The sequence below is a fragment of the Platichthys flesus genome, chromosome 9 (genome assembly GCF_949316205.1).
Source record: "Platichthys flesus chromosome 9, fPlaFle2.1, whole genome shotgun sequence".
In the NCBI taxonomy this organism is placed as follows: domain Eukaryota; kingdom Metazoa; phylum Chordata; class Actinopteri; order Pleuronectiformes; family Pleuronectidae; genus Platichthys; species Platichthys flesus.
The window spans coordinates 20711400-20738859 of NC_084953.1; the positions used below are offsets into that span (position 1 = coordinate 20711400).

At 43.5% G+C, this 27460-nt stretch overlaps 3 protein-coding genes across 6 annotated transcripts in view; 1 reads left to right on the forward strand and 2 right to left on the reverse strand.

The window, feature by feature from the left end:
- The first annotated feature begins 3293 nt into the window (after nucleotides 1-3293).
- On the forward strand, nucleotides 3294-4728 carry LOC133960986 (putative claudin-24). Its single transcript, XM_062395897.1, has one exon. It carries the CDS (start codon nucleotides 3437-3439, stop codon nucleotides 4094-4096), a length of 660 nt encoding a protein of 219 aa, XP_062251881.1. The 5' UTR covers nucleotides 3294-3436; the 3' UTR covers nucleotides 4097-4728.
- Nucleotides 4729-6921: 2193 nt separating this feature from the next.
- On the reverse strand, nucleotides 6922-11217 carry cldn34a (claudin 34a). Of its 2 annotated transcripts, XM_062394809.1 has the most exons (4): nucleotides 11081-11188; nucleotides 10855-10979; nucleotides 9741-9817; nucleotides 6922-9436 (listed from the first exon to the last, which is right to left on the reverse strand). In XM_062394809.1, the coding sequence occupies exon 4, from the start codon at nucleotides 9342-9344 to the stop codon at nucleotides 8604-8606; it is 741 nt and encodes a 246-aa protein (XP_062250793.1). In that variant the 5' UTR covers nucleotides 9345-9436; nucleotides 9741-9817; nucleotides 10855-10979; nucleotides 11081-11188; the 3' UTR covers nucleotides 6922-8603. The 2 variants fall into 2 exon arrangements, with proteins under 2 accessions (XP_062250793.1, XP_062250795.1); XM_062394811.1 differs by lacking the exon at nucleotides 10855-10979 and having other exon boundaries at nucleotides 11081-11217.
- A 115-nt stretch (nucleotides 11218-11332) lies between these two features.
- shroom2a (shroom family member 2a) overlaps nucleotides 11333-27460 on the reverse strand; it is a 32162-nt gene continuing 16034 nt past the window's right edge. For all 3 annotated transcript variants that reach the window (XM_062395509.1, XM_062395511.1, XM_062395510.1), the window contains 8 exons: nucleotides 23783-23905; nucleotides 20854-23302; nucleotides 20359-20438; nucleotides 14822-15427; nucleotides 13659-14234; nucleotides 13264-13435; nucleotides 12901-13173; nucleotides 11333-12800 (listed from right to left, as the gene is read on the reverse strand). In XM_062395509.1, coding sequence (XP_062251493.1) covers nucleotides 12528-12800; nucleotides 12901-13173; nucleotides 13264-13435; nucleotides 13659-14234; nucleotides 14822-15427; nucleotides 20359-20438; nucleotides 20854-23302; nucleotides 23783-23905 — 4552 coding nt within the window. In that variant the 3' untranslated portion in view covers nucleotides 11333-12527. The remainder of the gene's footprint in view (nucleotides 12801-12900; nucleotides 13174-13263; nucleotides 13436-13658; nucleotides 14235-14821; nucleotides 15428-20358; nucleotides 20439-20853; nucleotides 23303-23782; nucleotides 23906-27460) is intronic.

Consider the following 27460-nt stretch of genomic DNA (forward strand, 5'->3'; position numbering starts at 1 on the left):
CTGCCATGTTAAATCTGACACATGTCACACGCTGCGGGCGTAATGCTGTGGCTCACTTATTGAACCTCAACCTGTGGATCCACGTGATTTAACCAACCACACATTATACATAAGATGAGCTGTGTTTTTGACTGAAACAGGTTCAGCAGTTTAAACCAAAAACTTGAAGTTAGCTCATTAAAGCTGATACAGTGGTTTAATCAGGAGTGCAGGGTGACATCAGCGGCACAGCAGCGCTACCTGGTGTCCACCACAGGCTCAACCGGGTTTGCACCGCAGCCAGGTTGTTTTCAAAGTGTTCACTGTGTGGCAGTGGCGGTCCTAAGATTTTTCTAAATCAGGGGGCTGTAAAGGGGCCACAGAGGGGCCAATGATATGACTAACATTCTTGCACAATTCCTGGCCTGAATGCAGGGGCTGCGTCTTTCGGAGGAGGGGGTCTACACTGCCCATAAAGACCGCCTCCTTGGTGAGTCGCGAAGGCAGAACCGAAAATAAGAGGTTCTGGTTTAAAGTAAAGAGTGAGGGGGGAGGACAGACCAGGGTATATACAGCACGGTACAAGGTACCTGGGCTGTCTCTGCCCAATTAATGTAGCGGAAACCAGGCAGTTCATGAATGCATACATTGGGGAAAGTATTAACCGAATTAAGATTAAGTAAAATAAATTGTGACCATCCTCACACATTACTGTATATGCCAATTTGTATATTGTATATTACATTATATAAGTACAGGAGAACAGGGCCTGTCTTAATCCACACACACTCCCTGCTCTCTCTAAGTATTCCCAAAGGTCAGGTTATAGATAAAGGGCCAACCAACAGTACATTGTAGTGTCTACACTTAGGGACTTTCATATCTAACTCAGATGCTCCAGACAGAGAGGCACCATCTTCAACTTTTTTGCGTATTTCCCAAGTGGCAAGATGTAAGGACACAATGTGATTTAGGAATGCATACTTTAGGCTTAACTATCCAGTAGTATGCGAACACCTACGTGTAACATATAGAGTGACAGCAATTCTAGGCTTTCGTGGGTGTGCTGTTAGAATGGGTGACGCAAGTAGAAGAAGATATATGGGAATGCTGTGGGGGACATCTTCAGACATGGGGGTGACAATTGCTCTTGTTACTCTGTTAGCGTTTGTATATTGTTCATCCTTCTGGTCTCCTTGATGAATCAACTCTCTTAAAAACTCTTCTGCATAAGACGTCAGCTGCCTCCTGAGTTCTCCTGTCACAAGCTTCCAAAAGACTTCAATAACATCGGTGGGAGGTTATAAATGTCGGTTATGATACATTTTAATTTTAATTGCCCATCCCTACTGGTAACGAAGTTGAAGTTGGACATGCTGAGAAAGTTTTAAAGTCCCTTTGTTTTGATTTTTAAACATGTGTTTCAGTAGCTGTTCAGTAGCGTTAAAGCATGATACTCAAGTATTGGACATCTTGCCAGAACAGAGGAGGAGATACACGCATTGAGAATTGTAACACATGCACCATGTATGCGTGAGGCAGGATCTTTGTCTCCCTCTATCTGTGACCTGTAGGCACTGCAACAACACTGACTTTGTTTACTGTATTTCCTCACTTGAAGCCTCTGGTGCACTTACAATTCATTGTGACTTGAAAATCAAGCTCCACTGAGCTGGAATTTGTGATTTTGATCCTCATGTCTGTGTCACTGTGGAGATGGTCTTCTGAAGTTGAAGGCAGTTTTTTTCTTACTGGTGGAATTTGGCATTATTCGGCCCCCAGTGCACCAGACACATGCACCGCTGCTGCAGACTCACATCAGAGCCCCAGACTGCGGGTGTTCATGTGTGCAGCCGAACAAACGTAGAGTCTTTGTGAGGACGTCTCTTCAGTCAGCTGAGCTTGTTCTGCTCCAGAGGAGGAGGAGTTTAGCAGGCTGGGGATTTTATCTGTGCATTTTTGTTTGTGTCTTTTGTGTGTGTGTGTGTGTGTTTGTTTCTGTGTGTGTGTGTGTGTGTGCCTGTCTGTGTGTTTTAGTGTCTGTGTGTTTGTGTTGCTGTGTGTGTGTCTTTTTGTGTGTGTTTGAGTTGTGTGTGTGTGTGTGTGTGTGTGTGTGCGCGTGTGCATGTGTTTGTGGCTGGGAACCAGTAACTCTCATCACAGCTTTGATCTATAGCCTCCTACGTCCATTTCCCACAGGCTGTGCTGTGTTCATAGGAGAGCCACAATAAGCTGCACTGTCGATTCTCCTTCAGTCACATGCAGCAGGAGGCCTGACTGTGGCACAGCTACACCAAACTGATGGTCACATTATTAGCTCATAAACATATATGAACAAATCTCAATATTCATGGAGCTGCTTTTATTCTTCCTTGCATCACTTTATGTCATGGACAATAAATCAATTAAGAACCTGGAGCATTTCCACATTGAAGAGTGCACTAACATTAGTGTAAGACAAAGTCCTCAACATAACACACAGATTCAAATCAGGAGGTTTCGTTTTAATGTCTGGAGGCAGCTCAGTTTATGAGAACCTTATCTTTGTGTGGCATTCGTACATAAATAAAAACCTGCTGTACTACACATGTATATTTGTTTTATAGCTAGTCAATAAAGCTTATATATGTGTTGTTTGTTAGTTAGTTAGTTAGCAGGATTACGTGAAAACGACTGAATTAATTATCAAGAAAATTGTTGAAAGGATGTGGTATGGGTCAGTCAAGAACCATTTAAATTTTGGTGCAGATCTGGATCAGAGTGTGGATCCAGGAATGTTGCTAACTTTCCTTAGCATCGTGACTTTTTCAACATTATCCTTGATGTATCTGTGAATAATTCAAGGATCTTAGTGAAAAAAAATTATGTTTTTCAAATTCACTCATGTTTAGGGGACTGGTATTTAAGAGTGTGTGCAGTTTGGTGCAGATCCCAAACAAATTCAGGATCTTGTGAATTTAAATGTGGTTTCATTAGGGTACTGCTGGGCCTTGGTAGAGGTAAACACTCTGCCATTCTAGTTTATTTTTGCACTGAATCTCCTGAGTCTCTGAGGACATAGAGGATACAATAACTGACTTTTTTCATAAAACATACATTTCCTGTCTACATGTAATGACATCCCTTGGGGCCTGCTATCACAGAAAAAAGCATTTGACAATGATCTTGAGGCTGCCCAGTCATCTCTGCCTCTGCTGCCCATTGGCACAGCAGAGGAGCAGACGGACCACAAAGGGGAGGGCCCGAACAGGCCCCCCTCTCCTCCCCGCAACGCAAGACGTGTGCTCCTCTGAGTGGGAACTGTTTGTGAAACAGCTCCGAGTTCAGAGACCGAGCAGTCAACTCCAATTATCAGGTACCGTGAGCAGCGTCTGTCCCGGCTGGACATCAACAGGCCTCTCCAGAGACGAAGGACTCTTGAGGCTCTGTCAAGCGTGGAGGACATAGAGAGAGAGGGATGGACACCTGCGCCTGCGCTTTGGAGCTGCTGGGGATGCTGGTCTATGTTGGAGCGTGGCTGTGTGCTTTGACCACCACTATCTTGCCACAGTGGCTGACCATGTCCACCGCCCTGCTGCCCGTGGAGAGCTACGAGCTGGGCCTGTGGGAGACCTGCGTGGTCCAGGACGTCGGGGGCATGGAGTGCCGAGCTTACGACAGCCTGCTGGGCCTCTCCAGTGACATCAAGCTGGCCCGCATCCTCATGTGTGCGTCCCTCGTTGTGGGCATGCTGGGAATCCTGGTAGCAATACCTGGGCTGTACCTGGTCAACATCTGCAAAGAAGGTAGAGGCTGTCGAACCAAGAGGACTCTGACCACTGTGGGAGGGCTGCTGGGGATGGTCTCTGGAGTGCTGTGTCTGATCCCTGTCTCCTACATGGCCCATTTAGCTGTCATACATTTCTTTGACGATAAAGTACCTGATGTGGTGCCAAGATGGGAGTTTGGAGATGCCCTGTTCTGTGGCTGGGTGGGAGGATTTCTCCTGGTAGTGGCCGGGCTGCTCCTGGTCACCTCATGCTGGTGCTCACAGGTGGAGCCTCAGCCGGCGCAGCAGCGACGGTACCAGGTGATGAGTACGGACATTAACTTCAGGAAGCGCACAGAGTACGTTTGATGGATCGTCCATGATAGATTGACCTGCTTAGAGACTGACAGCACAACACAATCCCCCATAGAACTGCACTTCATTTAAACAGTTTCAAAACAATAATGCTCACATCTGGTTTTACATCACCGCCTAGGAGGTGCTTCAAAGGTTTTGTAAAACTCTGCCTCATTTCAGCTACTTCCAATGACTCACCTGCACACAATCAAACATTAGATTCTAAGACAACCTGCTGTGACCAGTAAAAATGAATGTTTTTTTAAAGATGTGTTTTATAAGATGCTCTATATCCGTTACTCTGTGACTGCATCGGAAACGTTCTCCTATCAACACCAGCAAAGACAATCGTAGCCTGATTCACAAGAAAGTTTAGCTTTTAAAATGCTGTGATTGTAAGTTATTCTTCAAACTAAAACATATAGGCAGCACACATTGTTCATGTGATGATTCATGTAAAGACGTCGTTTCTTGTTTCCATTAAAAATGTAATATTTTTGCTGAAGTTTTCTATTCTCTGTTTGTTAGTCCTGAAAATAATGAACTCTAAAATCGCTGAGATGGAAAAAGTTACTTAGGTTTGTTATGTCAGAGGTGAAAACATGGCTGCTCTTTCAGTCACGTAAACCTATTTTCGGTGTGGAAGCGCTTCCCAGTTGCTGTCTGAACAACCAGACGACAAGCCGAGCGGGGGGGGGGGGCGGCGGTGGCGACTTGAAACAGCCGTCGTGGTTCATCAGGTGTGTCTGCGGCGGTGGAAACGCAGCTTGAGACTAATTCCACCAGATTTCCTGGTCACTCGCTGAGCTAAGCTGTGTTTAATGAATGCTTTAATGGGCAGTGTGTGTACTGTGAAGAATGCAGAACAGGTTGCCCTTGCAGCTCCCGCTTTGACATAATTACACAGATTTGCCAAGGTCAGAGGGCGCCACTGCTCCCTGCACTGCAGCACTGTCTGTATCATATATGGGGAGGATTTGTAAACCTAATGGTCCTCGGTTGTGGCTCTTAGAAGGACGTTAATGAGAGATAACGATGTTGGTGTGTTGGGGGCCAGAGACAGGACAGACTTCACTTATCAGTGCGTCTGTCGGGCCTCGCGGAGCCTCTGACGCCACATGGGCTGCAGCGGGGGCCCCGCGTCTCCCAGTGTGAGGGCAGCAGTCAGCAGGGGAGGCAGTGAAAACAACTTGATGATTACTGTGAGACCCCAGTGGCAGGAGGAATTATGTCTAAATGCATCCGACTGCAAACAAACAGGGCTGCCCTCAGGGGCCGACAAGTCAACTGCTCACAGGGGCAGGACATATTGTGAGTTCAAACTCTGATAAGATATCACATTCAAGAGGTTGGAAATCACAGTTCTGGGAGATCAGTCGTCCACAGCTCAACACGCTCATTAAAGATATGACAACATTCCTGTGCCCTAAAGAAATCCACTGTTTGTTTCTGATGGGGTGTTGTAATGTACACCTGAATAAAATCCTACCTGAACGACTGTGGTTATTTTGCCACCATAGCGCCACATGGAGATGAGGCTGACTGTAATACATTTGATCTGATCTGGATCTCCAGGGATGATTCAAACTCTGAGGAGGATCAAAGGAACACGTGGCGACTTACTGCTCATCTGCCTGGAGCTGTACCACCAATCCTCTCTCTTGGATCCAATGAAGGATTAATAAATTGTGATCAGTTGGACTAACTATATCGAGGGAAGCTGCAGGAGGTAGAGCGGGTTGTCCATTAACCAGAAGGTTAGTGGTTTGATCACCTGCTCCACCTGCATTCAAAGTGTCCTTAGGCAAGATACTGAATGTCAAATCGCCCCTGTACGGCTGCACCGACGGTGCATGAATGCTGTGTGATAGAAATATACAAGTGCAGTATGAATGTGTGTTTGTGAACCATTGTGTGTGATAAGACTTGAAAAGGATTATATAAACACAGTCCATCTACAATTCATTGGTAAAACACAGAATACTTTGTTCTGACACCTTTAAATACATTTTCCCAGAAGGGATCACATTCCCTACTGTCTCAGTCTTCCTCCATTCTAGCTGACAGAGTAGATGACTTGGCAAAACAGATGAGATAAAGCATGGCCAGCTCTGGGCATTATCTGTCTGACATAATATTACCTCTTATCTTATCTCTGGGATGTGAAGACAGAGGCGGACGCATGGACAGAGAATTATTGAAATACTTTTACCCAAAACTCATATCTGGAGGAATGTCTCTGAATAATATTGAGTTATATTCAATTAGATTCAAGTCAGTGGACGTCCTGTTACAATGTACTGGTACTGTGATAACAGGGCTCACCACCTTCTTGATGTGGCCAGACCAGGTCTACCATTCATCCACTTCTGGAACTTGTGTTTTTGACGGAGAGCTTTGCTCGGCTGAAGAGGGTCTTTTGTTCCTTGGCAACAAGCCGCCTCCAGAGAGGTGCAGCGGGCCACTGGGCCACAGTTTGTGTGTTCGAATGTGTGTGTGTGTGTGCGTATGCGCGTGTGCTTTGCCTGGCAACAATCACGACTGTGAGGCGGCCCCCTCTCCTTACTCACATGCCTGCTCGCGTCAGCCTCCTACCCAGGTCACATGAGCAGGCCCCCCAGTCAAGCTGACCTGCCTCCTCACATGGTCACATGGTCCCAGTCAGAAGCCCACACCTCAGCAGGTCATGTAACCTCCCCCGGCCCGTGCGGTAATACAGCTGAACAGTCATTACGGGAACCTGCAGGTTTCTCACTCCCCGGAACATTCAGATAATGGTGAAGAGATAAAGTTTATTATGATAGATATGAATCTGGACTTTGGCAACATCCGTCCAGTTTAGCTGTTAATTTGTTACGCTGACTTAAAATAGATTTCACCAAGAACATGTCAGCAGGAGCTCATATCATGTCACACACAATGTTTTATATTACACTACTATATCAAAGCTGCTATAATCACAACATGTTTGTGAAAGGTGCCACTTGTGACAAACCCAAGAACAGACTGTAGGTCTCTTCAGCTCCACAACATTTTAGCCTCTTTAAGCTCATTGTATTATTTTTCGAGGCCACAGCTTCATTTGTCAGGTTCATTCTCAGTGCTCTCAGAATCGTATTGGCCCGTAGCGAGTAACTTCTTTCAGCAAAGAAAACCTCAAACTCCCCAATAACCCGGTCTCACTCAAGCATTTAGAAGCTGTAGAGCTTTATTAAGATAAACATCTTCAACCATGAGGTGTACAGAAACCTGAATGCTGATGTTGCTCCATATCTGTAAGACTGTGTAGATTCATTTCAATGACCTGGTTATGTCACAGTTTGTTCCTGCTGCAACCAAGAAGACAATCAGTTACAAGGCTTGTGTTCTTCACAGCTACAGAGCTCCATGTTTATCTATTCCTTTGTAAACTTTTTCAATATACCTACTTCTACCAGAAAGCCCTTCTTGATATTATCTGGATTGTTAATTACCTCTGTCAAGGGGCGTTGTTTGTTTACCAGCAGGATTAGGGAAAAACTACTCAACCTATTTCCATTAAATTTCGGGAAAGGGTTGGACTTGGAAGATTGTTTTTCACTTTCTTCAACATGGTGGCATTTTTCGACGTTTTCTTTGATTTCTCAGGGAATAATCAATGGTCATGCAGTACATTTTACACATGCTGGAAAAGCATTTTTCACTGTTTCTCAGAGGCTTTAGGGAACCTGATCCGCTCACAGCCATTCTTGGAGGAACAAGCTCCCTATCGCCTGCCAATAAGATTGAAAAAAAGGCTGTTTTCTTTGGAATGTTGATTAGAAAAAATGAATCCTGCTAGTGTGGAAAATGGAGTTTGTACCCACATGTGATTTATGGTGGAGAGAGATGTCAATCACATTGATGCATGATTGCATGGGTGCATGATAAGATATTGGACCCCGTTTTTAAATGTTTTCAGGGCGAGGACTAGTGAGTTATGTTATGTCCGGTGTTAAGCACCTTGCTGCGTATTATCGCTTTATTTTGTTTATGTATAGATACCTTTATACTTAAAGAAAAACTGCTTTGTATTTAATTTGTGTCTCTTCATGTTTTTTTGTGTCTGTTTGTATAATTGCTAAAAAAACAATAAAAGCATATTTAAAATAAATTATAATAATTACAAATTTAAATAGAAAAAGTATGAAAATATTCCTGCTTCATTATGAAACATAGTAAAATTAGACAACATGTTTCCACAAAATCTATCTGAGATATGTTATGCAGTGTTACAGATACAATCTTAAGATGTTTTGTGTGTATGGGTTTGAAGGCTGATTGTACACATACAACAGACACATAAATCGTCTGTTTATCTGATTGTGTCATAGAGTGTAAAATAAAAAGTAAAGCAACAATAACAAGATTAGATCAAGCAGCACTGGGATTTAAATGAGACTTTATGGCATTGTCTGTCTCTTTCTTTCCCTTGGACGATGAAAATGAAAACAAAGATTTTGAATCAATTAAATAGCTCCGGAAGTTACATGCTTTTTTTTTAACACGAGACCTCTTCACTGAGGAATGCAGGATTGTCACTGCCCTGGTTGACTCCATTTGACCTCTGTGCCGTGGTTGTCCAGGGACCACGGAGCGGGTTGCTGGTGCTTCTGGGGGCCACTGACCTCAGAGTGTGGCGGGCATACTTGTAGGAGAGGAACAGCAGCCCGCTGATGAGCATCAGGATGGAGGCAAAGATGCCCACACCGATGGCTGTGCCGACCTGCTGCCTGACAGGAACCACAGGGAGGTAATACTCAGGAGGGAAGTCTATGGTGCTGTTGATGAGCACAGAGTTCATGTTCCACACCAGCGGCACCAAGGAGCACGACCCCGAAAACAGATACAGGGTCCCTGTCAGTATGAAGACCAGCCTGATGTTCCTTCGATCCTCCACTGTGAAGTAGACCATCCTCATGGCCACTCCGCCGCTGATGCTTCCTGCCAGGCCGCAGATCATCGCCAGCACCATCAGCACCTGAGCCACAGGGATCTCCACTGGAAGAAAAGAGTCTGACATGCTGATGCGCCGACAGAACTCAGTCTGTGGAAGGACGTGTGTGTAGAAACACACCTTCCAGATACCAACCCAGGCCATGCCCGAGGTGATGACGGACACGTCGTCCACATGCCACAGCCGCCACTCGTTGAGGCCGGCTGTGGCCATGGTGAGGATCCACGCCAGAAAGCCTAAGGACAGGCCCAGGAACTGCCAGTGAGCCGTGTGAGCCAGGTACATGATGGTGTCCAGTGGGACTGCTAATGGTCCGAGAGACTGATCGCAGGCTTACACATCATCAACGTCATGCAGCACCGCTGGTTTCATCACACCTGATGAGAACAACATTAATATACTAGTTTTACTTTCAAATGTAAAATTATACTTTTACATGCTGGCTACTAAAGCTTTCATCCTCCAACATGTCAGTGGGTGCTGGCATCACAGCAGATACACTTCCGAAAAAAACACTAAAGGTTTAGTTCACTCAAATAATCAAAATACATACATCCTCAGGTAATCTCTTAGAATTCAATTCAATTCTCATTTCATATCAAAACAAATAGTATTTCAAGGCACTTCACATAGTGAGGTGGAAACCATACAATATAATAGAGAAAACAGTTGAACATTAACCTGAAGAGTCACAACGTGGGCGGCCATCAGCCTCGACTGGTTGAGGTGAGCGGAGAAAAATGGTCGAGAGAGGAGAGCTGGGTGACAAGAGGAGAGAGAAGAGAGAGAGAAAGGATAATAATAATAATAGAGTAGTATCAGATCTCGATCCTGCTGCTGCAGGAGAAAGAGATACCTGCAGATACATAGACACGCTAATCATTTTATTATTCCTAATTTTTGTAATTGTATCTACTGAGGCTTTAGAAAACATCATCAGCTCAATACAATCAACATAAATAGAACTAATATACTGAGAGGAAAGTTTTAACGACAGTATTTTTATGGAAATGGTTGAACTTTTCCTTTAAGATGTGTTTACTAAAGCAGGTGGAGAATAGTGATATAATGAAATGTAGCTATAATCTAATGAACTGAGGCATTACAATTTCACTGTTATCTGTAGCTGATATCTACTGTGCGAGGTAGAGCTGTAGGAAACTCTGTTGTATTTAATGTGCGTATATCTGACAAATCTTGGTCACAATTCTAAAAAAATATGGATCATTATCAAATAATTCTTGAAAGTTAACATTAACCACTGTGTTCTTCTTACAGGGCTCAGGAATAAGTTCTGTGTTGCAATTCTTCCAGACTGAGTCTATCTAGACACAGGGTGAAGTCATGGTAGCAACGTAGTAATTAAAAAAAAAAATTTAGTTTAAAGGAGACAAACAAATACTATTCAATCTTCTGAATAATCGGTATGTACACAGACTTCATACACTACAGAGATAAGAGACAGTATTAAGTGCTTCAATGTACTATGACCACAACTGTCATAATAACTAACACAACTTCTGCTGCGTGTGTGGTCACTGTGTGATATCCTGATTGTCACCATAGTAATTCTTTGCTGGAGCAAAATGAACATGTATAACAATGTTACTATAATACCGCTCTGTTTGTACAACCCACATTAAAGTGTGGTCTTTAACTCAGCTCTAAACAGGCCCTAGAATTCTTTTGGAACAAGGTAAAATAAATTCAGTCTCATATGTAGTTACATAATCCAGGAAGTGAACAAGTAAACATCTAGAAATACAGTGGGGTGAGGAAAAAAGCTAATACATACCATTAGAAGTATCGAGCAAAACAAAACCTCTGAGGTGAAAATTCGAGACTTCCCTTTAAGAATGATCAGACAACGCGCTGCAGTGGAAGCGTGGAGAGTTATTCTACAGTAAGAGCCGGCCCCATCTGTTCAAGCAGTGCCGTAGTTAATGATTGTCCATTTAAAACGCTGCAGGTGATACAGTGAAATAAAACAACCTCCACTTACATGCTGTCCATTTACTCACCAAAATGAGTCTCAAGTTCAGATTTAGTGGTTTTCAGCAAACACAGCGTCTTTCCACAGATCCTGTATTTTTCAGTGAAGCTGGAATCTGAGTGATGGTCGGCATCTTCGACACCCTGAACCACCTGAGCGTTAAAGATCCTCCGTATCTGGTCACTGTATTTGACCTCCTCATTATCAGCGGAGAGGAGGGCGTGGTGGAGTTAATGAATGACAGTGGATATAAGCTAGGAAGAAAATCAATCAAACCAGATTGAGTGATCTCAGCAAACTCTTTATTTGACATAAAGGGGAACAGCTGATAAAGTGTTAAGAGTCGGGCTGTAGCAGTGCATGAAGCAAACTGTGACACACTCAAATGTGCAGAACAAACGTCCTCCAGCAGGAGTTTCACATCTGAACACACTGATTTCATTCTTAAGGTCTGAAAAAGGTTTAGGAATGATTTACCCCCATGTTTTGTGGCAAAATGATCAACCGGAAACATTTTTAGTGTTGAAATTATTAATAGGTCAAGTAACATCTGTGGTAACTACGTATGAAACATCTGCACCGTGAATAACAAAAAAACAGTGAAGTAATAAGACGAAATACAAAAACACTTGGTCAACTTACATGTGACGATATCATAATGTAAAGTTTTCTGGTGGTGAATAAAACCGAACACCTGTGACAGAAGTGGATTAAAGAGCGTTCGGTGACATGCAGTGACCTGGACGACTCCCCGGGAGCTTTCACTGTGGATTTGACTTGAGTTCAAATCTGGATGTGAAGTGCTTCTTCTGCTCAGTGAAGTTGAACAAGTGCTCTTTAAAATGACCAGTTCATTCACAGGGCTGCTGCACTATCAGCCTTCTTTCTCCATCTTGTTTTTTTTTGGTCTTTTTTGCAGAAGAAAAGCAAGGGCACAAAAATCATTGTACAAGGCCACAAGTTTAGATATGAATGTTAACAAACATCGTTGCGTTTATGAAATATTTGGCCAGATTTGATTTTGTGAATTTCAGAGTGTGAGATTATTTCCACATAAAGCCTGATAAATAGTTCTATTTGTTAGGCATGTGACACACATAATCAGGTAGCACGGCTGCTCAGATCAGTTGAAGATAAAATACTGTCTCCTCCTGCCCAGATTCAAAAGGCTACAATAAATTACTAAAAAAGCCAAAAACAAAATAAAAACAGCAAAAAAGAATAGATACAGCGGTTGGTTGAGTAAAGCAGCATCTTTCACAAAGGAGTTCTGGATGCTGTCAGTCTGTGCAGGTCCACTTCAGGGGGTGTGTATTAAAAAAAAGTCAGAAAATGTAACAGTACTTGTTGCGAAGAGGTCGTTTGTCTCCGCAGCTTGTTGTCTCTGTCTCCCTCTACTGGACGAAATACACAGCTGCATCTTGGAGAAACACAACCTGAGTCCTGGGCTATTTCCAGAACTGTGTCCAACTTCTTCAGAACGACAGCCTCTGTTCTATTGGCAGACTGTCCGTCAGACACTTGAGTTGCTCATCGCCCAGTTTGATTTTGTCCTCAAGCTTGCGCTGCTCAATGATGAGCGCAGACTTCATCTTGACAAAGTGCTCATAGTCCGTCATGCTGTCCGCCTGCAGGTAGTTGGCCAGGATGTCGTAAACAACAGATTCCCGCCGGTCCAGGTTCTCCTTCAGCTCCTTCGCATCCTCGTGCTGACGGATCAGCAGCTTCCTCTTCTCAACCAACGTACGCTGAAAAGGAAATGAGCATTAGGACTTGTGAGGATGTGTCATATTTCCTCCAAAGACCTAAAAACCATCTGTTCGAATTCTAAGGTTTATATTCACCAACCTTCTCCTCGGCTGTAGTGTCCTCCTCCAGACTGTTGAGGGCGTTCTCCACTCTGGCCAGACGGCCCGACAGGGACAGCAGCAGACTCACCACCTTGTCCAGGTCCCCGACAAACATCCTGAACTTGTCCAGCTCGTTTGGTTTGCAGACCTGTTGCACTTGGGCCTCCACCTCGTCTCCCAAAGCGTTGTTGTCCAGGATGTCCTCCTGAAGACTCTGCCTGGCCTCCCGCAACACCTGGAGCTTCTTGCTGAGGCTGTCGATCAGCTCTTGCTACATGAAAAACAGAACATACAAAGCTCGAGGAGATCTCATACACTATTGAGAAGTTAAGTTTGAATTGTGTATGTGCACGTGTGGTACCTTCTTGTTGGCCAGATCAATATCCAGTTCGTCCTCTGATGACTCCTCTTCCTCTTGCTGCTCTTGCATGTCCTTCATCTTGATAAGGAGCTCAGCTTTGGGAGCAGATGTGCTGAAATATGTAGAGCTGGTCATCATGGCGACAGTTGCTGCCATATTGTCCTCCTTTTCTCTGAAATAAAAATGTACAATTTTAACTGCAACTAACGAAATCTTTAATTTACCACACAGATATTGCCTGTTTGGAGAAGCAGCTGCATTTTTAACCATGAATCCATTACTATCAGCAAGTTATTTCAACTTTTTCTCCATGACTTTTAGCTAATATTCAACAGTGTCATGTGGATTGATGTAAAGAAACAGGTTAAAGACTCAATCAGATCACACAGACTGACCTTTCCTCGGCAGGTCGGGTGACTGACTGTTTGACCGGCACCTTCCTGCGCTGGTGAGCTTCCTCCAGCATCTGTCCCCCCTGAGGGAAGATACCCTCCATCAAGTCCATGGTGGTCTTCATCTTGCTCTGATCCAGTATATCAGCTAGTGACTTGTCTTTCCCCATGATGTCCCTGGCCAGCTCCTCTCTCTTCTGCTCCTCTGTCACTCCAGTGATCACAGCTGTCCCGTCGCTGGGGGGCTCGTCTGCGAGCGGTTCTGGCTGCTGACAGCTGGAGCTGATGGGATCTCGGATCGTGGTCATGTATGCGTCTTTGTGGGACTTTGTGTCTGTCTCAGCAGCTGGTAGCCTGTCGGGCTCTGTCTGCCGAGTGAAGGCGCAGAACACAGAGTCCTGCCCTGCAGCTGTCAGACTGTTGAGTCTGTTAACACCAGGAACCTCAGCTTCTACAGTAGGCGGGTCGCTGTGCTGCAAATATGGACTTTTCTCCAGCTCTGTGACGCCCTCTGAGTGCACGATCCTGATGGGAACTTTCTTCACAGCAGGATTTTGGCTTTCTATCACATTCTCCATCCTGAAATATCAGAGACAGACAGAGGGATTTTATAAAAATTAAACTCTTTCTGGAGGAGGAGGAGTAGGAGGAGGAGGAGGAGGAGAAAATCTCTAGTTGCAGTTGTTCCAGTCATACGATGATTAAAAGTTTCACTGCATGATGGCAAATTAATTTTTTTTCCATGCCCAGTGTGCTGGAATATCAAAGACATGTGACTCCTCCCACTACTTTGGTTTCTGCTCGCTGTAATAGTCCTGCTGTACAATCTGGAGTTCCCTGCAGATGATATCAATTAATTCTGAATCAAGGAGATGAAAAAAATAGTTTTGTGGTTTTACATTTTCAGCATTTAGCTGAATTACACTAAAACCAGCAGTGGCTTTTATAGACATGCGGAGAATCCCTCTAATTTACTGTGGCTTGATGCCTCTCACATGCTGATTCTACACAGGCAGAGACTCTCAATAAGCTCCTTTGTACAAGCAGCATAAAGACAAGATAGGTTACTGTGTTCTGACTCAACACGGTGGAAGTTTGAGTTTGCAGCAATATTATGGCAAGTTTGAACAGCTGTCCTTTCAGATGAAATAAAAGAATAAGTTTACCTGTTTGAGTCTTCATGATGCAAAGAAACTGGAGGCCTGTCGCTGAGTTTCTGAGGAGAAAACTGTGGAGATGGTGAGCGCTGCCCCTCCATACTGGTCGGCCCTGAAGATCTGTAGGAGGAAGCCGGGGGCGAGGAGGCAGGCTTAGGATTGGACGTTGACAGATGATGTACTGCCCCTTGTCCTTTGTCCACAAGTCCTCTGCCCAGCTCAGAATCTCTCTTTGCAGGGTGGGTGGGAACAAAGGCAGAGTTACTATCTGTGGTAGGAGAGCAGCGGGTGTAGACTTCACTTTGGGAGCTGGTGGAGGACTCGTGGGTGTTGACCTCTGGGGATCTCTGAGGGGGAGGCCTCTCCAGCACAGGGGTTTTCCTTCTCGCTCCAGACGGCGGCTCGTTGTGGCTGGGGTCCCCGGGCAGGGGGAGAGCACACTCAGTGACACCGTGTGAGAGAGACGTGGGTCTGTGGTTCTCGGTGGCAGGAGCAGCTCTGTGTCTGCAGTCAGGGTTGGCTCCTGTCATGGGCGGAGGGGGTGGCGCTGGGTAATGTTCAAACTCCTCCGTCTTTTCTCTGACTTTACAGTCACTGGGCCCTCTGTCAGAGAAGCTGAGGAGCACAATAGAAAGCTTTTAATTACACAGCCAGGCAGCACGGACTATCATCTGCAGCTCTATCAAATAATACACTGCGACGGAGGACTTGTTCCTCGCTCCAGCAGCCACTATGATTATGCCAGCCTGAGAAGACACACGGCTCCCTCTCTTCTGGGAGCCTCCTCCCTGGTAACTGTTCAGCTGGCAGCGTGAAGAGGAATATTTCAGTTCCCACAAAGTCTGCAAAGAGGAATAAATAATGCTCCAGTGCAAAGAAGAGGGAGCAGATCACTTTTTCCTGTCTGATTCACATTTACACTTTTAACTCCTTGGAGGTTTTAGTCCAGACTCCAGAGGAAGAAAAGATCAGAGATCAAAGCGACCATTAGAGGCCTGATAGTGAACTAATGGAGCATATGAGACTGAATAATAATATTTAGAGCCAAATTTAACCATAAAACACAGTGGAACGCTGTCATTAACTAAACCGTAGAAGTACACAAACTCATAATGCTGTAGTTTCTAGCACACAGGGGACACGCCAATGCTTGTTCATACAGATTCAATTAGGAGTTCTCAGAGATCATTAACACATAAAGCACGCTGCTTCGATGAAAGTCAACGCTGTATTTGGATCTGCAGTCACAAGACACAGAACAGTGACTTGTGGACAGAGGCCATAACACGAACCTCCCAATCTGAATTCTTACAAACTGTGACAAGTTACCCAGTGTACAACTGTTGGTAAGGGGGACCCCCCCCCCTTCTGTCTCAGCTCTGGATAGAGCGTGACAATTATACCTCGCACAAACATGAAACATGATGCCGGCAATATCCAGTGGTCATGTTACAACTATGATGTCAGTGTTCCTCCAATGATTGACAAAGGTAAACACGGTCACAGGAAAAGTAACTGAGTTATCTGGGTCTACATAATGGACCTTCTGTTAAGCATGTTCTGTCTGGTCCTCTCACGCTGCTTTCAGACATGAACTCCAAAAGATGTCTGCATAATTGGGTCCGGACTTTCTCTCGAGGTTGCCTGTCACACATGAACTCTGCAGCAGGAGACTCTGCTGTGAAGATCACATGTTTTTGTTTACAAACATACAACATATGGACACATCATCCTGAGATATTAAGATCCTCCTGCAGAGGAGGCTATTTTCTCACATCTGGTCATACTGACATGTTTCACAGGGGGCTGGCAGGAGAAACTCCGCAAAAAGAAAGTAGCCCCTCTGGAGAGTTCAGTGCATATCTAAAAGCAGCTTCAGTGTGTACATCAGAACTGCGACTGAAACCATGATGCGAACCTTCACAATCGTCTCTACCCCAACCAGCTGTCCCCACCCCCTGTATAAATAACAAATCAGAAGATCTCAGTGAGAAATCTAGAACCGAAGTGAGGATTAGGAGAATGGTTACACAGCACATATCACATTACTTCACTACAATATTTTCTTTTGGAAAAAAGAAACAAGAGAAAAATTGGAAATTTTGAATGTTAAATAAACATTAAATATATATGTTTTATATATATATATATAAAACATATCGTACAGACTCACCCAAATTGAAGTTTTACTGCTAACATGCCTCAGAACATAATTAAAAGTGAGTGTGCTGTCTGTCCGGTAACATTCTCTATGACAGAGCCCACCTGTGGTCTCTCTTTATGCCGGTATCAATGACACTATATGGGTGGAGTGCACTTCACTGAGCTCATCTCTCACACTTCTGGATGACAGTAACGTCCTGTGCACTGTTGTTGTCATGCAAACGTGAGCATCATATGGTGTGGCTCCTACAAAGAGGTTGCTCAACGCGGGACACTCTACACCTTTCAAAGAGTCTCACCAGTGGGAGTTTAGATAATGCACAAAGGCTCCTGAATAACTGGTTACAAAGCATGAAGTCATTTCCAGCTGAGTCACTTTACATAGTTTAAGAGACACTCGGACTGTTATGTTGAACCCAAAAGTAGCTGTTGAACAGTTGAGGTTAAGTCTGGATAAAATTAAAATTATGTTGTTTTGCTTGGAGTGGATTACGGTTATCTCTTAAGGTTATATTCTTCAAAAAAAAGATGTAATTTCACTGCACTCATTTACCTGATACAGAAGGAAACAAAAAATTTGAAAGTGCCTGCTATTGGACGGGCAAATCAACTGGACAACTGGAAAAGGAATTCTTCAAAGTTTTTAGTTTGTTTTTTATGGTCCATGTTTAAAATCTTGTGTGTAAGGTGATGAGAGGAAGCTATGCTAAACAAAATATACAAATATATCTAATTTCTTCAGGACACGCTGAGTCATTTTCATCTGTCCTTACACAACCTCTCTCTCACTCTGTCTCTCATTGGATTTATTTTTCTGGCTGTCAGTTTCTGCTGCTCTACGTCACATGGTGTAATGCTGGGTGACCATTTGTTGAAGAATAAAGTGGGGGTACTAGTTTAGATGCAGTTGATATACCTAATAAATATGTAGCAGAATCTTTCTAATTTGTGAAAAAGATATTAACCTTATTAATCATACAGAAATACTCTCACTGTCAGATAAGGATCCGCTTCTTTCAACTCCAGTTTGAAACTCTAAAGACTCAAACAATATATATACATATATATATATTTTCAATAACTAGTGCACTACATTTCTATATAAAAGGGAGGAACATGTCAGATGTGTTCAATAATGTGAAGATTAAAAGTCAACTATTTATATGGGAACATCTAAGGATCAAATGAAATCATCGGTGTCTTGTACCCTGCCCATTAATACAAACATTAAAAAACAGGTTTAACCCACTGAGACCAATCCACTTCATTTACTGCAGGCTGTTTTCAGACATGAACTGAACTCTGCAGTGTCTCCGTATTTTTCTGAAGGAGGTGCATGTGTGAATGCAAATGTAAGAATGAGACGCTCCACAGTTCCTACAGACTTTATCCGCCTGACCTACTAGTACAATGTCTGTAGAAATTCAGGAGAAGTCGATGTGTGGACACAGAAGGGGATGACCGCGAACGAAAACAAATATCTCCCGGTGAAAAGGCATTGACACACAGGTAGAAGACACAGTTTCAGCCGATTTAAAACATCACTGCTTGCCTCTGTGTGCTGCACCGGGCTGCTCCACCTCTCAACTGAATAATGTGGAGGATATGTTGCTCTTGTGCACACGGCTGTGCAGAGAACCTGTTGTTGTACATGTGTGAGAGGTAAACTCTGGGTAAACTCTGTAGCGACTTTTCTGAAACGACTATACACACACAATACAAGACATGTTCATCGTATTGATGTTGGTTATTGAAGACTCCAATGAAACCTACAGCTCTAGTCAGTCTGGAGTTAATATTTCCATACTTTCCTTACACTAGATACAACCACGCTGAAACTGAATTCTCTGCAGCTCACATCTGATCGTTTGAGAGTTTCAAACAGACTGCTCCGTAATAAATGTTTCCCTTAAAAAGGTTCAGCTTGTAAGATTTAGTGACAACTAGTGGTGAAGTTGTATGTTGCAGCTGAATACCCCTCAACTCACCCTCCTCTTTCAAGCATGAATCTTATGGTAGCCTTCAGTCTGCATAAAAACTCAAAAAGATGTTTAATTTGTCCAGTCTCGACAACTGTTAAAAACCATGGCGGCCTTCATAGAGAAGCTGTCAATATAAAGGGTTCATTCTACGGTAAAGAATACAACACTTCAAACAATTTAGGTGATTATACACAAATGTTTGTGAAACATCAATAGGATTATTTTATATTCAATTTCTGCCAATAGATCCTTTTCAGCTAAATCGTACAAACTGGACCTTTAAGCTCAAGCGCTACTCAAGAGTCTAGTGCCATGCTAGCAGCTCTGTGAAACAGTACTAACTAATGCTAATATCTATATGCCAACATGGTGACGGAGCTAGATGAGATGAGATGTTTAAGTCTGGACCAAATAACTAGACGACATTGCCACCCAGAGAGCTGAGCCACTAGCATGGTTACAAATCCAATTATGCCAAGTTCCAGATCTTATAGAGAGATACTTTTAGCCTTCGAACAGAACCCCCCCTGAACCTGTCCCCTTTACAGACTTCACTGTACCTCTACAATCTCCCTGCCCTCTGTCACTGATAAAGCTCATGAGAGAAAGAATTAAATATCACACTAAATATGTTGTGATATATGTCATGTGATGATAGAAAAACATCTGTCACTGCGTAATCTAATCTATCGTTATTGTTTTGCTCCAATCACACTCGCGAGGCATGTTTTTGTTGCCATTTAGAACGTTTTTTTCTGGAGGAGAGTGAATTTGACACAAACAGTAGAGGGACCAAATTAGGATTTTGTACCTAAAAGACAGGCTACCTCTGTCGCATGGACATGGTTTAAGGATGAAAAGTCTGACAGAACAGAAACTGAATTTACCAAATATGCAGCAGATCCGTTCCTTCAACTGATCAAACGCTGCTAGCTCTCTTATCACCAACAGCACAATAATGTGAAATAGTACAGAGAGGCTTTGCCCTAGAGCTGTAAAGTAAGGTTGAGTGCTAAATACAAACCCCAGACTCAAGGCTTTGGCCTGCGACAGATAATATGGCAAAGAATAATGAAGAAGTAAAGAGCTAACAGCTGGTTTTACAATATACGTTTGCAAAGACATTGACCCCATTTATTTGTCTGAAAAAACTGGCACACGATACACATATGTTATCTGGATATGAGGTTTTGCTTTTGTTCTACAACCCTCAGAGACTGTGGTGCAAGATGCAACTAAATAATATGGTCCAATAGTACACTTTACATATTGTATAGCAATCCCATGCGTCAAACTTGTCAACTAGAGTATAATGCATTCTATATTTGAGAAATAAATGGAAAATCCCACTTCCATTGAAGTTATGGCACCAATAAGTTTGATCTAAAAAGATTTACTCACGCTGTCGCAGTGCAGAGCAGTTCAGCAGGTTTACTCTCCGTCTGGGAACACTCAGACTTTCTTCCAGGTACTGGAATCTTCTGTAAATAAAGTAAAAATTTGAATAGAACAAAATACACAATCACTTATGTAAAAAAAATAAGAAACTCTCCACCACTCAGTGAGGCTTCCAGCTATGACAAGAGCTGAGTCATTATCTCATCCCTCTTGTTTTCCACTGGTGAAAAGACTCAAGCTGAGGGTGTGTCATTATGTACAAACAAGGATTGATATTTGACTTGGCTTTCTCCTTGTGCCTTTCACTAAAGTGAGTATATTTGTTTTAACGAGAAGTAAATCTCTGGGGCTTGGTACAGTTGCAACTTTTAAGTGATCAAAACAAGGGTGAAGCCAAGAGACGCCTCATTTAAAACATTAAAAAAATAATATTATTCCAATGAAATGTTTGCTGAAGTAATTTGGAGATTAGAAAATGAACCTGACTTTGTGCCTCACCTGTCCATACATGTCAGCTGAAGGAGAGGATCTGGATCTCTCGTGCAAACAGGTGGTTTTAGTTCTCTCCTCTGGCCCTGGATCCAGGATGTTATCAGCTGAGTGGTACCTTCCAGAGGCTCTGGTTTCCGCTGGTTTCTTCTGTGTATTCCACCTCGCCTCGTACTCTGCAAAGGTGCCCAGTCGTTGCTGGTCGAGGACAGACGGTTTGTGAGCAGGGTAAGGAGCTCTCTGGGCCTCCTCAACATACTCTCTGCTGATCCCTTTCACTGTGTCTCCTGCTGAAATGATGGAGGAGATATCTTGGCCTTGGTTGAGCGTCTGGCTTTGAAGGGGCATGTGATTGGGGAGCCCTGGTCTCCCACTTTCTTTGAAGAGCTTCTGTCGGTCTAGTGAGGAGCTTGTATTCTCATTGCAAGGAAGGTCTTCCTTCACCCCAACTTCATGGATTTTGTCGGGCTCAGAGAAAGACCGTACCTTCTTTTCTGCAGTAAAACGCTTCCGGCCTCCAATACGAGTTACCTGACCAGCAGCAGGCCCCGGTTGAGATATTACTGATTCCGTAACAGTTGGCAAAGGGGGGACATCTTTACGGGACAGTGCTGAGGATGGGTAGTTTGGTAAAGCCTCTGCTGCAGGGTTCTCGGCTAAGACAGGCTCCAGGTCTTTCCTCCTGAATGATGTAGCCTTGAGCACCCTCGCCTGTGCTTCCTTCAGATGATCCTTGTAGGTGTTGGTGAAGGAACCGTCTGCAGAAGTTGGAGTGGTGCTTTCAGTGGACTTCCAGATGTCCTGCTCTTCTTCAGTCTCCCCCTCAGCACTGGGAAGAATGGCTGCACTCTTACTTTTCTGCAGCTTGGCTCTCCTCATTTGGATTTCATTCCTTAATGTCGTGGCAAAACGTTCGTTGCGCTTCACCTGCTTGCCTTCAGGAGACTCCTCTGTGAACGTGTCTCTTGTTTTCTCGTTTTGGTTTGCTGCATCCATGGACAGAGAGTGCAGCATGGGGGTGGCATGGGGGCTGATTTTATTGTTCGCTTGACCATGATATCTGATGTCCTGAGGTATTTCTCTGTGTTGTAATGGGAGAGACCTTCTCTGATCAGATTGTCTGGTAGGAGGGTAACTTATGAACTGAGGTTCTGCACTTAGTGTGTTGTGTCCTCTCTGACTTCCCCTCTCATCAGAGCTGGGATTGGCTACAGAAGTTTCTAGCACAGTGGTAACTTGGTGCTTGCTATATCCGTTATTATCTTTATTGTGTGAAGAGTGTTGTTGGGGCAGGTGATACTTCACTTTGCTGACTGTCTGTGGGCTAAGAGATTTACGCTCAGTTGCACTATGTGCCAGGTCTGCTCCGGTAACACTCCTCCTGTCGTCTGGTTTTCCTAACATCAGCTGGGCGTTAGGCTGCGTGGGCTGGCATGTTGTGACACAGTAGTATCGACTAAGTGCACTGCTGTCAGTGATCTGCTCATTGGTTGAAGTAGACAGTGAGGCGCCTAAGTTCCTTCTCTGGTTCTGACCAAACTGTTGTGCAGACGTGTTAGTAGGCAGTTCTTGCATGCTACAATGGTAGCCACCTACGTTCTGTGGCTTTGGTGCGGACGTAGCCCAGGGCTGAGAGTAAAAAGTGCTTTTGTCACTATGGTGTCTCTGATGGTGAGGCTGGCCTTGCCGAACATCACTGCTGGACAGGGAGTACTGCTTGTTTGAGCTGAACTGGTTTTGGTTTGATTTGTCAGATGAAGGGTAAAAACCATCGTTGTCATTTTTCAGAGTAAGGATGTGACTGCGGCGATTTTCAGAAGATGTCTTACAGGAGCCGTGTGAATTAGGTCCTTCAGGGTGGGCTACGACAAGCCCCCTCTCATGTACCTTAGTCGCAGCAAAACTGTCGCTGCGTGCAGGTGGAGGCGGTGGGGGAGGGGATGGAGACGCACCCTTCTTTTTCTCTGGGACGTGCCAGACTGGTCCATAGCTGATCCTGCTTGAAGTAGAATTGCGGGAGCCAGCCGGGTCCTCAATCTGTGGACCCTCAAAACCTGCGTTAACACCTGGCATCTGAAAGTACGTAAGCCTATCATCAGGTTTGCCAACTTCAGTCAGGCTGTGGCTGTTTCTACTATTGCTGTGATTGTTGTGCTTTCCTCCTGCATCCCACTGGCTCACTTTATAGTGCATGTTCTCTGTTGAGGCAGCGTTGCTCTTTGAGAGGGTGTAGTCTGGTGTGCCAGAGCTGGTGGAGAAGGAGCTGTAGGCTGAGTCTCTTTTCCCTCCTCCCAGGTGCTCCATACTGTTATTGGACTTGGCAGGGGACAGCTGACCGGCAGGGTACGGGTGGGACACATGCTCTAGACTGTCCATGCTCCCAAGAGAGCTGAACTGGTCGGACACTCGGCGCAGGTTTGTCTGCTCCCAGGCAGAGGAAAGATCAGTGGAGGATGAGCTAGAAGTTGAAGAAAATGAAAATGTGAAAATACAAAACAAACTGCATGGTAGCTGTTGGTTATCAGGTTATAAATTATAGCCTACGTTATAGTTTCATGGCAGATACAATTGTATGTAATTAATTATTAACACATCTAATCAACTGGAGATTACAGAAAATACTTAAAATCAAAGCATGAGTTAAATTAAAACGCATCTTTTAGTTTTCTTTATACTGTACATACATAATTATACGTTTACATAGGGTATAGAATCCTAACTATCCATTAATTTAACCTTCATCCAATCATTTTAACCAATGCAATAGACAATTTCCCTGGCATTTCCACATCATCCTTTACAGCCCACTGGACACAACATCTTTTAATGGTTATTTTGGCAATAAGGAAGACAATTTAGGAAAAAAAACCTCTTTACAAACAAATTATAAAGTTTGATCGAACACAGACTCAAAGGCAAACTTTAAGATCCCGGTTACCTTGCATCATATCTGGTTTGCCAGACTGGCGTGGGCGGGGACTGTGTTTTGGCAGTCTCTGATTGGTTTTCGTTAAACTTGGTGGAGTGCCAGGAGTGAGGCCTGCTTATGGGTTCATTCCGCCTGTAGAGAGGGCAAAGAAAAAAAGAAAAAAAGACCAACTGGATTAGAGACCAACCCCTTATGGAAAACACTAGTTTGCTTCCATAGATGAATCCGGGTGACCAAAAGCTACAGATAGAGCTGTTGCTGCAACTCTGCTGCTGCTCCAGAAGGGATTATTTTTGTCTACTTTACTGCATCGAACCTATATAGAAACATTTTGTAGTGTTAACATTCACCAATGAATCTTGTTGTGGATGGTTTAAATCTACGTCTCGGCTTGAACACAAACTTTGTACAGGAGTTATGCATGTGACACATACCCTTTAAAGCGGTTCTTTCTGAATTGCATGTCAAGAGAAGGTAAACAGAATATATGAGCATACAAAAATAAATGACACAAACCAACATCAGATGTAAGACGTAAGATGGTGTTTAACATGCTTTACCAATGGGACGAACATTATTCATCTAATGACACAAACAAAGAGGCATGCCAATGAGGGCAGGTTATAAACCATAGGAGAGGGAGAGGTGCAGGGAGAGGAATGAAGATGATATTATTACTAGACCAATGATTGATGTGATTGTGGATACGGAGCAGACAGGATCGGAGGAGAGTTGAAAGGGGGAACAGGTACTAATGATTACGATGAAGCCACAGAACTGTACCTCATGGAACTTCTCAAAATCTTCGTGAGAAAGCTTCTTGCCACATGCACGTCATTCTCTGAGGGCATTTTCTGAGCTACAATATCCACCATTTTCATATTCCTAGGCAGCAGGGAGGAGGAACACACACACACACACACACTAAGTGCTCACCGACAATTGACTGGACTCACAAAACAAAACAAGAGAAGGAGCACCAGACATTAATGAGTTTTGGAGGTCAGTGTAGCAAAAATTCGAAGGATAAATGTTCTTAAACCAAAGCATTATCATAAACTGCTCTTAATTCACCAGATTATAATATGCAGTCTAGAACAATGTGCATGTTGGCTGATACATGATGTTATAGCTCCATCTCCTGGTTACAGTTATATCACTGCTGTTGTCACTTAACTAATTTTCATAAAAGTTGAAAATGAAATAAACACCTACTTGAATGACCTTATAAAAATAAGAATAGACTAGAATGAGTCACACTGTGTTTTTCTTCTGTCATTAGGCTCATTAACAAAATGCTACAGAGCTGAGGTGAGCTGAGGTCTGTGCTCAGACTTTGCCATATGGTCCCAAGGGGGAACACAAATCCCAGCATGGGGTGGGGGATTTAGGAGAATAGAGAATCTCTTACACAGTCAGATCAGCCACCTCACCCCTCTGTCCAAGCTGTCGTCTACCTCGTAGACAGTCTCTCTCTCTCGTGAGCTCAAAACTGACATGGTTTCACAGCCACAAGGGACTTATTGTACTAACACCTGTAGTAATAGTAAAAATGTATGTGTGTGTGTGTGTACGTGTGTGTGTGTGTGTGGGGGGGGGGGGGGTGGTACTGGATTATTGATTTACACTAATGAGTACTGATCAATCCACAAATTTGGGAATGTCATTTTTAGCCCCTTAGTAATTATTTTTGTTATTTTTCTATTTATTGCAGATGTAATTTAGACTCACTAACTACTCTTACTGAGAAGGGACTGTGAAACACTGGTCACGAATTTCAGACAAAGCTTTGGTTGCTTTCGATCTTGTCGGGCTCGAGACTTGCACCACAAAGCCATGAGGTTAAGAGGTCCTGCACCCTCAGTCACCTTGTCTAAAGCCCTTCAGTGATCTGATGACAAGAGTTCCAAAAAACAGCTCCCTTCAAATGAATGCCTGAAAACAAACCGTTGGCTAAAATGAATTGAATAAGTTATATATTTATATTTGTCCACTACACTAATTTTACAGATTTGGAAATTTCAGACTGCAACAGATATCTGCTCAAGACGGGACAATTCTACAAAATTAATTGTGGATTAGAGTTAAGGCCTATTTAGAGGACAAAGAAAAGCCAACATGGAGCTCAGTCTTCCTTGTCCCCTCACAGCCTGTGTTTCTGGGGCACTCGGAGCTAACCACACATGGCGCCTGCTATTGGTATGCAAATGAGGCTGGTTTTATTAGGCCTATCGTCAGGGCTACAGCTGGGCCAGCACAGATATGCTTGGAAAGTGAATCAGTTGGGTGGGATGGGGGCAGGGGAGAGTCTGTTCTCTAAACCGATCACTGGATGATCGGACCCACGTCACTTTGAATGTGTCCGGTACCAACCGGTCCACATTCATAAATAAACAGATCACACAGAGGACTCATTCAATATGACACGGAAACATCCTATTAATTATCAATAAATTGGAGATGAAACACAGGAGAATATTCACTAATGATTTTACCTATAAGCCTTTCCGTCAATGATTAACTTACATTTGTTTTTTTTAAATAAAAAAATTAAAATCTAGCTGATCGTGGCTTAACCTAGATGGCGGATGACCTCATACTGAATGATTAGACAGAACACATTCAAAACAATAACAGAGTATTAGGGTCACATAGTGAAACAATGAAAGCCACAATATGTTAAATGTCCCTAGCTCATTCACCTAAACATAACAAGGTGGATAGATGCTGGTGAGACTGCTCTCAAACAGAGATGACAAAAACTTCAGTGCTCAACAGGTCAGTCAAACTTAATATAAAGTTAATTGGACTCACCCAACATCTGGATAAAAGGGATAAAAAATGGTCACAATCGTGAATCGTGATGTGTAAAAGAGCAAAAAAATAATATTGGACGGGAGCTCAGTTTGGGAGGGAGAGCAGTTGTATCCGTGCGCTGGGCAGGCACCACATTCCTCAAACACTTCAAAGACAGACTAAAATAAAGAGGTGGAGTGGAGGACATCTGAGCATCATTGTACAACTCCAACACTGATCCACTACCTCCAAACACACACTAACTGACTACTCAAATACACTATATCCAACATAGAGTGGTCATTACTAAGGCTAAGTTCTCCTAGCTCAACTAATGGGGAGATTTCCTTCAGGATTATGGGGGTTTCACCCCTGAGAGGGGGTGGAAGAGCGTTCAGAGAAGGAGGAGGGCTATTGTCACAGCCAGTCTCCTTGGAGTATTCCCGGTACCTTGCCTCGTCTCATTGGCTCTAAGGGGCTAATATGCTAATGAAGGGATGAAATGCCGGACCCCTCTTTCCCTATCTCCCCTGTTGAGAGGCAGACATGCATTTCTGCCATTACTATGACAACACGTTGATCTCTAGGGTGTGAGGGCACCCAGTTTCCTGAAAGCTTAGGGTAATGAGCATTGTAACTGGTCAACAGCGATGCCAGTAACACATGGAAAATAAAACTTAGTTTTCAAAACAAATGACTTAAGCACATTTTGTTGTACTTATCTTTTCGGTTTGTTTTTAATTTGTTTCAGTTTAAGGAATGTATGAACTAGAATAGTATATAAAATGAATACCTAATTAGTAAACCTCATGGTCATTAGGTTTAGATTTAAATATATTTTTTGTTCTCTTTTAACGGATTTTATAATAATATTTAGACATCATTTGCTAT

Excerpts from the sequence above, each read along its gene's own strand:
- cldn34a (XM_062394811.1), bottom strand. The coding sequence starts at position 9,344 with ATGTACCTGGCTCACACGGCTCACTGGCAGTTCCTGGGCCTGTCCTTA.
- LOC133960986 (XM_062395897.1), top strand. The coding sequence starts at position 3,437 with ATGGACACCTGCGCCTGCGCTTTGGAGCTGCTGGGGATGCTGGTCTAT.